Source organism: Hipposideros armiger, unplaced genomic scaffold (assembly GCF_001890085.2).
Source record: "Hipposideros armiger isolate ML-2016 unplaced genomic scaffold, ASM189008v1 scaffold_135, whole genome shotgun sequence".
In the NCBI taxonomy this organism is placed as follows: Eukaryota; Metazoa; Chordata; class Mammalia; order Chiroptera; family Hipposideridae; genus Hipposideros; species Hipposideros armiger.
The window spans coordinates 1872903-1882365 of record NW_017731485.1 but is presented as its reverse complement, the minus strand read 5'-3'; the positions used below and the strand labels follow the sequence as shown (position 1 = coordinate 1882365).

At 55.7% G+C, this 9463-nt stretch overlaps 1 protein-coding gene across 1 annotated transcript in view; it reads right to left on the bottom strand.

Moving 5' to 3' along the window:
• COG7 (component of oligomeric golgi complex 7) overlaps positions 1-9463 on the bottom strand; it is a 67870-nt gene that overhangs the window by 12999 nt on the left and 45408 nt on the right. Inside the window, exons 12-14 of the mRNA XM_019649813.1 lie at positions 8649-8789; positions 4927-5010; positions 1442-1648 (exon numbers count right to left, since the gene is read on the bottom strand). Coding sequence (XP_019505358.1) covers positions 1442-1648; positions 4927-5010; positions 8649-8789 — 432 coding nt within the window. The remainder of the gene's footprint in view (positions 1-1441; positions 1649-4926; positions 5011-8648; positions 8790-9463) is intronic.

The window sequence follows — 9463 nt, the reverse complement described above, 5'->3', positions numbered from 1 at the left end:
GAGGCCCGGGTCAAAGCCGACCCCACTGCTAACAGGCTGGGTGCAACCTGGCCTGTCCGACACTGTTTCTCGTGGGTGAAATGGAGATAACAGTCCTGGCTGTACAGCCTGCTGTGGGGTCACGTGAGGCCCTCGGCACGGCCGCCACACACTCAGTGCTACATACACAGCAGGTGTCGCTGTCAGTGTGATCCCGGGGAGGGAACAGCGGGACACAGTGGGGACAGGTTGGTCACGGAGGGACCCGAGAATCCTGTGGACCCAGAGAGCAGGAAGCAGGCAGCGGCTACAAGGTAACAGCCCACACAGGGACAGACAGTCAGGCTGTGGGGCAGTAGCAGGAGAGGGCAGCCGTCCAGGCAGGAAAGATTGACTGGCCTCCACGGGGAAGGGAGACCCCCGATGCAGGAAAGGGGGGCAGAAATGACAAAAAGCACGTGAACAAGCAGTGACAAACGACCCACATAAGAGAAGGTAAGCAAAACGCTACCACGGCCACCACGACCACCAGGAACCCAGCAGGCGAGGACGGCGGCTGCCAGCACTTGCTGGGCAGCCTGAGAAGGGTTTGGATTTTGTCCCCCAGGTTCCAGGGGCATCGAGGTTTTCAAGCAGGCAGCACTCATCAGTCAGAAAGTGAGGACAAGAACCAGGAAATGGACAAAAGGCAGGCGAGAAAAGCAAGACCGACGATGATATAAAAGCCAGGCATGTGGGGAGCTGGGGTTGGCAGCACTGAAGCTTTGGCAGCTGATTCTGGAATGATCTGGTCACGCCGCTTTCAAGGGGGCCCATCTGGAGCCACACTCCCCACAGCGCTGGCTCTTGCCAAGGGGCCACATGCACAGCGGCAGCCCATCCAAGCACCTGCCCGGAGCCTGAAACCCCAGACTGCAATCTGAGCCTGGACGGTGGGGGGCTCCAGAGGTCCAGCACCCCATGGGCGGCACGTTCACCTTCACCCCAAAGTCAAGTCCAGGGCAGCGGCCAAGCCTCTGAGAGACCTCCCACCCCCTGCGGCCCACACAGGGTGACTGGCTTGACAGGGGGCCTGCAGGGCCCAGACAGCGCTGTCCTGCACGAGTCCCACTTTGCACCCATGTGCAGTGTGACCCGGCCAGACAGCCCTCAAAATTCCCCAAGTTTAAGTTCCTCGTGGGAAAAAGGCTCACAGACTTTTAAATTTTCCTTCTACCTCTCACACTGTTTAGAAAAAGCCATTTGTCTTGTCAGAAAGTACCTACTGGCCGTTCACCATCTGGTCCTTACAACCTGCATGGTCTCAATGCTCGAAATCCCCGACTACCCATGGGCGTGCGCTGTGGGGTCTTTCCAACGTTCTACATGGTGGAAACCTTCATCATGAAGCACTGAGAGAGAAGCCACTTTGGCTTCTCATTGGGGTTGTGATTTTTTGACCATTGCTACCATTCTACTTTACGGCTGGAGTTTTCCTTCGCTGGGGACCATGTGTGACGAGGGGAAAGGTGCTCACACCTGCGGCCGCCCCTCCCTGCCCTGCAGGCCCCTCACCTTGCTCCGGCGGAAACGGCAACTTCCCTGCGTGCAGGGCCAGCTCTAAGGCAGAGTCCTCCTGAGTCACAAATGGCTCCAGGTTCAGGGGGAGGGACATGATATACTGCCCGATCTGAAACAGAGGAAGGCACTTTCAGCCAGACACTGATGCCCACAGGCAGTCTCGGGTAGTACAGTCATGTGAAGGTAAATGACAGACAGACACGACACCACGCCCGGGGCAGCCCCGGTCTGATCTTTCCACAGTGCTCATCCCGGCTATGGCGGCACCTTCAGAAAGTCGGTGGTGCTTTGCAGGCAGAGCCCACAGTCACCCTTCTAACGGCCTCAATATTTTTGGAACGCGCTCACACAAACTCCACCTCAAATGAGGTGACGGGTACTGACATGCTTTGTAGAATTCATTACACTTGTGTAAACGTAAGTTATCACCGTTCAAAGAAGAAAGCCCAGTAAGACGCGTACGTGCACAGGGCACGGCCACGCAGGAGCTCCGCCCTGTCTTCTGGGCTTGGGTGCGGGTCTCGCCTTCCAGGTCATTTAACCGGACAAAGGAAGGAATTTTGTTGGGAAAGAAGCCATTTGTGATTAGAAATTAATATGAAGGGGAAACTGTATTGTTTTCATAACACAAATCCTATGAAATAGACTGATGAAACCTTGGCTGGTGGGGAATATCGCAGGTAGGGTTCCAAGACTTTGGGGACCAGCCCACAAATGATACAGTGTTTGTCAGATACCACGTGACTATCATCATGGGTATATTTTACACCTATTTCTATTACAACTCATAATTGTTTTATGTTTTAAGGTAAGAATTTGTTTCAAAATAAGGTTGATTTTCACATAATGACAACATGATATATATATATGTTTAAAAGGTCTGGGAGCCTGTTGTTGTTTTTTTTGGATCCATATTCATTCCAGACATTTGTCTCAACTCAGAGTTGATCCTGATTCTGCAAGTGGAGTCTCAGGACTCAGCCTAGCTTCCCACGTGCCTGTCCAGCAGCAGGTCCCTCTGAGGCTGTGGGATTTGGAAGTTAACAGACTCTGGAACCTACTGAGCCCAGAGGACTACACGATGGTTAAAGCCGCCTCCAAGCACTACACGTGGTCTGGCTTCATAAGTCTAAACGCCCTAGGGCCCATCGTGCTAACGAAAATGTGGCGGTTTAGTCTCCCTTTAAAGAAGTACAGACAGTAAAATAAATTAAATCAGCATTCTCCCCTTTCATTGACTTGGTGTAATCTTTCACTCAAACTAGGCAAGTGGCCACTCGCCTCACTCATAACAACCACTATACATTTTAGCTTGAAAATGGCAACAAATTCCTCATTTTCCCACAAGGCTGGAGGAAGGGAAGGGTGCTGAATCTGGGGCTGGGATTCTCCCTTCCGGTCCCACTCAGTGCTTCCTGCACCCCCACTATGTGCAGACCCCAGGCACATTCCTGTGCTTGGTCCCTTTCATCAGTAGCCATGGCCTTTAGGCTAAACCCACAGGCTCAGTTTTACCTGACATGACACCTTGCGTCTGTGTGTGGTTTTATTATAACTTTTCACAACCTCTTCTCCCATTTCGTCCCTTTGTAACGGTGGGGGGACAGCATGCGCGGACACGACAAAGCGCATTTAGGTGCCAGATCTAAGCAGCCTGACGTCCACACGAGCACGCGGCCTGGGCCTGGGGGCCTTGCTGTGGCTCCTGGAACAGAGTCCATGGGTCTGTGTTCATCTTTTGGAAGTCAGTGTGGAAAGGGACGCTCACCATGGCCCCTGTGGATATCTGCTCACTCTTCTTAGGCAGTCAATAAATACTCCTGATCTGCGGTTTGGGACTCAGTGACTCAGAAAAAAACGGAAAGCTCTGTGGTGAGATGGATGTGGGCCTGAGTCCCGGCTCTCTCTCCCACTGATGACCCGGGGCAGCTTCACCTTTCAGGACCTTGGATTCAGCATCTTTGCAAAAAGGATGACCTCATTCTTACTTCCAAGGGCTGCAGTGAGGATGAAACTAATCCCGTGTCACACACCCAGAGAGTCTGGTGTCCTGACTGAGCTGCGCTGGGTCCACGGCCTTCCCACCCCACTGCTGACCCCCAGAGCCTGTGCTGCCGATGACACCAGCCAGCAGTGGATCTGTCATCGACAGGACGTTGTCTGACCGTGCACTGTCTCCCTCACCGGCCCTCGGCTGGCGCTGTCCTTGCACAGTGAGTGCTCAACAAACGTTTATCCTGCCCATGTGCAGCGTCTGCCACGCAGGAGGGCCACAGCTGAGGGGAGGCCCGGCCTAGAAGCGCCTCCTAACCTCCCTTCCTGCTCTGCACCTTTAAGGTTGATTCATCACCTCACATCCCTTCCAGCAACATCGTTTCCTGAATTAATGTCGACTGTGATGCACATTGTCTCGATTCTAAAAATGAGATGGTTCCCATTGGTCGCACAGACCAACAGTTTCATCAGAACAGGAAACAGTGATGCCCTGGAAAACGGAAGGAGAACGACAGCCACTTTGGACCTGACGCTGCTCAGGTGGACAAAGAGCGATGCCACCACATACTTCTGACCGCACAGAAACTCCTTTTACAGTTGCCTTGTGTCTATCACAATGGACTCATAACTTACGGGGGGAAGACTAGAGCAAGAGCACTGGGCAGGAGTCACCCATCTGAAAAGCACCCCGAGACCAGAACTCTCAATGGCGTGAGGCACCTGGCTGGGTACACGGCCCCCGCACAGGTCGCTGTACGGGACACACAGACACTTCGGAGCAGGTGCAGGAGGAAGGAAGGAAAGGCCCTGAGCGACGCCCGGGGGGGGGGACGCAGGCGGAAGGGACTCGGTGCCCTGCTCCCCTGCAGGGTTCATCCTGCTCTTTTCAAACACTAAGCCTCTGTAACCACGATTCTTGGGAAGAGATTTATCTGCCACTGTGAATGAATACGCGAGCACGCAGCACAGGCCTGGCACACAGTAGGTGCTCACGAAACGTCTGCTGAATCTGAACTCAGAACAACATAGAAACATCAGACAGGAGAGTCTGGGCACCTGTGTCCTGGCTGCCCAAGTCAGAACTTCCTGCTGGACTCACTGTGATGGCCTCGGGTCTGGCCACACCTCACCCTGGGGAGAAGGGGAGGCACTGTGGGGGGGGGGGGAGAGCTGGGAGACGCGTGAGGTTCTCAAGTCAGAGTGTGTTTCACCCGCCGGTTTCAGGACATCAGCGGCATTTCCTAAAGTCCTGGATGTGGACAGAGACTTTCCAAGAGCAAAGGTCCAGACGGCACTGATGGGGTAACGACTACTGTGCCCGAAGGGCCAGAATCAAAGCACGAGGTGCGGCCTGAAAGGCTGGGGCAGCGGAGGGCACACGGGGGCTCTTACGTTGCTGATGTATTCGAGGGGGGTGAGGCTGAAGGTGGGCAGGTCGTCCGTCAGGGTTTCTCCAATGCCAGCTGTGCTCCAGCTCTAGGGAGGAAGGAGGATGAGGTCAGTGTCAGCACCAGGCCCCCGGACAGCGCCACGCCAAGGGCGTTCCCACAGGGCCGTCCGCTCAGGGCTGGCACACCAGGGGCTTCTCATCTTTAAAGCATCGCCCTGAAGCCTGCCATGGAGCAGGTAGCCCCGTCTCGGCATCCCTACAGGAGCCCACTGTTACACTGAACTGTCCGTGGGAACCAGGTCTCCTAAAAAGCAGAATGCACAGTGGGAGCCCTCTGCGCTGTCAGCACCCCAAAGAGGCCAAGAGCCCCCAATCCACAAGAGACCACGTGAAAGCCCAGCATCATGGGAGGGAGGCTGGGGAAGCCCTTTCGGGCTGCAGGATGCAAACCACTCCCAGCAGCACCTGGCTGAGCTGCGGTGGCTGCTTTCCTGCACCCTGGCTTTGCAGCTACTTCTCAACCGAGCAGCACTCAGCCAGCGGAGAAGGGAGGCAGGGGCCTCCGAGCCCCACCAGCAGCCCCTCTCCCCTGTCTGGGGAGACCCTCAGCACCCATGTCTTCTTCCGTTGTTTAAAGTGGGAATGAACGTCTACGGCTTCCCCGTGCGGGCCTCTGGGCGTTCACTGTGGATTAGGCGATTCACCAGCAGCACATGCTTACGCCGCTCAGCCTGGCATATCTCACACAGAAGTCCAGTTTAATTCCAACCTGAGTCACCCTACAGCCAGCCTGGAAAACAAGGCCCTTTGTGGCTGGACTCCTGGAGTGACCCGAGGTCACGCTGCAGCTGCTCTCCACAGCCACCTGATGCCCGATCTGGTCGCCTGACCCTGTAAGCAGCGTTCCTGGGAAGTGATGACCACGTCGACCCCCACTCCAGCCCGGGCTAAGCCGCCGCTGCCTTCTCCACGTTCCCCAGCACAACGCACTTCTGTCGAATGTTCTTTGCTCTGGACAAGCTCCTCTCTCTGCCACCCCCGCCCTACAATTTTCTAAATGTGTGTTCTTGCTTGAGAACCCGCTTTTGTTTCAAAACGGCCCACTCTTTTCAGTTAACTCCCACCTCACTGAGAAGGAACATCCAACGCCCACAGGCACCAGGTGCCACAATGTGCCGGGCCTCGTGCTCCGCTTTGCAGGAAGGACAGACAAGGGAGACTGGCCCCTGCTCTCCAGGACCCCCGCACACTCCCACCCGACCCCCGCAGCGCTCCCCTGAACACACACAGGCTCCCACTTCAAGGGGCCGTAGCGGCAGATACAAGCGTCCAGAGGGGCAGGAGCTCGGGGGGGTTAGAGGAGCAGCAGCCACAGGAAACACGAGGTGTGAGAGGCCGGAAAGAGAACGCACAGCGAACGCCAGGCGAAGAGAAGGCTTTACCTTCAACAAACTGAGGGAGAGGGGAGAGGGCGGAGGGCGGAGAGCAATTTTCAGTTGTTCGAAACTGACTTAAAATTTCCTTCAGAGGTTACCTACCAGGTAACACAGGCAAACTTCCACAATCTATTTTGAAACGGAGTGTGGGCTTATGCTGTCATGTAAGAGGGCCGTGTGATGTACAAGCAAACATTAAAAACCAGCATTTAATGAACAGGGCTTCGCTCCCAAATCCTAAAGGCCCACAGCACTTGTCTCTGTGGTGCTTCCCCGGCTGGCACCTCCTGGCGGGGAGGTCCGGAGTTCCAGAGCTGCCTGTCCGTCCCCACGCCCCAGAGCTGTGCTCAGGCCCGGGGCAGTCGGGCACCAAGAACCTAGTAACGGGCAGGGGGCGCACAGCGGGAGGGGAGGGCAGGTGGGAGCCGTACCCCCATCCAGGCAGAACCAAGACTGAAGGACTGGACAGGGATGGTCCCAGGTCAGACGATCAAGGTGTCCAGCTGTGACACCATAAAAATAAGACAGGCAGACACGTGTGGAGGCGGGGGGAGGGAGGCTGAGCTGCAGGCCTGGTGATGCCCTCACCTGTCGGAGCAGGTGAGTCAGTCACAGCCATCGACACGGGGACGTGGTCAGTGATGCCCAGGGTGCCGACCTCTAACAGTCTAACCTTGGGGAGAGCTGGGACCACTTTCTTTTGTGGTGAAGAAACTATGACCTCAAGTTCAACCATCCTCTGGTTTCACGGATGTTCCCTCTTTTTCTAGTTAAATTAAAATGAAATGTCCACGGTAAACACTTTGTTCCTGAAAGCAGCCTGCGGTGTACACACCACTCTCCCTGTGCCTGTGTACCTGTTGGTGTCCGTCCAGCCTCCATCCAGCCCTGGCCAGGCGAGGGGGCATGACGGGAAGTCCAGGTGGGCGGACACCAAATAAAAGTCCACACTGCGTTTCTGGATGGGGGGGGAGGGGGGCTGCCAAGTGCTTCTCCCTTAGTACTTTCCTGTACGGCTTGGCTTCTGAAAATGAGTCACTCTTATTTTAAAAAGCTGCCATTCCTCTTAGAAACTGAGAATGACAGAAAGGAAGAAAACCACCCCTTGTTAGGTGTCTACTCTGTGGCAGCCAATGTGCTAAATGCTTTCAGGCACCGGGTGACTTTATCCTCACGTGTGTGTTTGGTGCGAATCACCCAGTCCCCGTTTCAAAGATGAGGAGATGAGGCCACAGAAGAAGGAACAGCCTTAGCCAAGTGGCCCAAGACCACACCCAGCTGTGGGTCATCCATGTCACTTCCGCCACACTGTGACAGCACTGGCTCTGCTCCAGCCTTACTTCCCCTGACCATGCCAGAAACGCCAAATCTGGTGTGAGTCGATCTCCTAGCATTTTGCATGGAAAAATCTTAAAGAATGAAAACCACAGAATTCCAGGGGTAGAAAAACCCTGACAGCACATAGTTCAGCCACATCGTTTTATGGATGGAAACAGCTGCAGAGGCGGGCTGGGACTCACTGGGGTCACATAGCCAACAGCGACCGGCCCTCGGCTCACAGCCGGGTGCTTCCAGGGGGGCAGCAGAGAGCCAAGGACGTGTGCTGATGCAAAAGTCAAACCCCTTTTCGTTGCTTCCTAAAAGGGCCTCCTGGTAATTGAAGGCCCATAATGGGGTCTTTCCCAAAAGACTATCTTGGAAAAAGAGAAAGCTGAACGCAGACAGACTTGGGCTGACAGGGGAGATGACCCAGAGTGTAGTCCCAAGACGCCAAACCGAAAGCGGCGTGACCTGGACGAGGGGAGCAGAACCAGCAGCAGCAGCAGGCCTGACAGGAAGCCCTGGGAAAGGCATCGGGACAAGCAGAACAAAGAAGAGAGGCAGGGAAGGAAGGGAGCCGCTCTGGGAAAAGCCCAATGGAAAAGGTACCAAGGACAGACACGGAAGGACCCTGCGAACACCCCTCAGAAACCCCAGTTCAGGCCCGGGAAGCCACTCTCCTGCGTCAAGTTCCAGAACAATCTACAAGACAAGGGCGCCTCTGACCTCCCTTATCTCCCTGAGGCACAGGGATGCGGCCCCCACGGCAGAGGTCCATCACACCACAGTGACAGCCCCCAAAACAGCCTGGAGATACAGCATCACGGGAACTGCAACCAAGATAAGAAGTTCTTGCTAAGCAGCGAGGAGCAAGGGGCTACGACTGTGCAATGGGGCCTCGGGCCTTGGGCCTCCTGACGCTCTGGGAAGGAGGCAAGGCAGGGTCGCCGCGGGCGGGGGCAACTCACCTCCATCTTGGGGATGAGCAGCAGCTGCTGCTTGATGCGCAGGAAAACCGAGTCGAAAGCCAGCTGATGCGCCTGCTGGTTCAGCCGGGTCAGGGCCGCTCGGGACGCCGACAGCAGGTGGTGGCTGCCTGGCCCCTTTTCCTAAGACACAGGAGGCAAAGGCCAGCTGTCAGGCCCTGGATCCCACCGAGCTTATTAGCTAGTCCCACGCTTTGAAAAGCCACTGAGAAGAAAACAGTGAGGGGGTTCCAGACACCAGTGGTCCCCAAACCAAGGCCCGGGGCTCCCCTAGACCTAGCAAGTTGGGTGTGGGGGTGCCAGGGCCCGGTCCATATTTCAGTGCACTTTCCCCGGTGCTTTTGGTGCACTGACGCTGACACAGCTCAGGGACGGCAGGGTAGGAAGCACTGACTGTGACTGTCCCTCGGGGATAAAGGAGCTGGGAGGGAGCCATCAGCAGTGTCCCGTACAAACAGCAGTGACGGACGGAGCCCTGACCCCGGCAAGGTCGGGTCCATGACACTGGGCCATGAGCCAGCGTGTGCACAACCTGTGCGGGTCCCAAGGAATTCCAAAGGGCCTGAGAAAATGCAGAGGTGGAAAGTGGAACCTTCGTTTTGCCATTATAAATGAACCGGTTACGACAAACAGAACCAAATCAGATTAGCAATCAAGATAAACAGAGCTGCTTTCCCCTAATCACAGAAGCACGGATGAGTGAACGGGCAGGCCTGCTTGGACAAAGGTTTGTCCAGCTCAAATGCGGCCAGTGGTGAGCCGGGGTGCAGGGGTGGGGGGCCTGTGAGGGGCCTGCC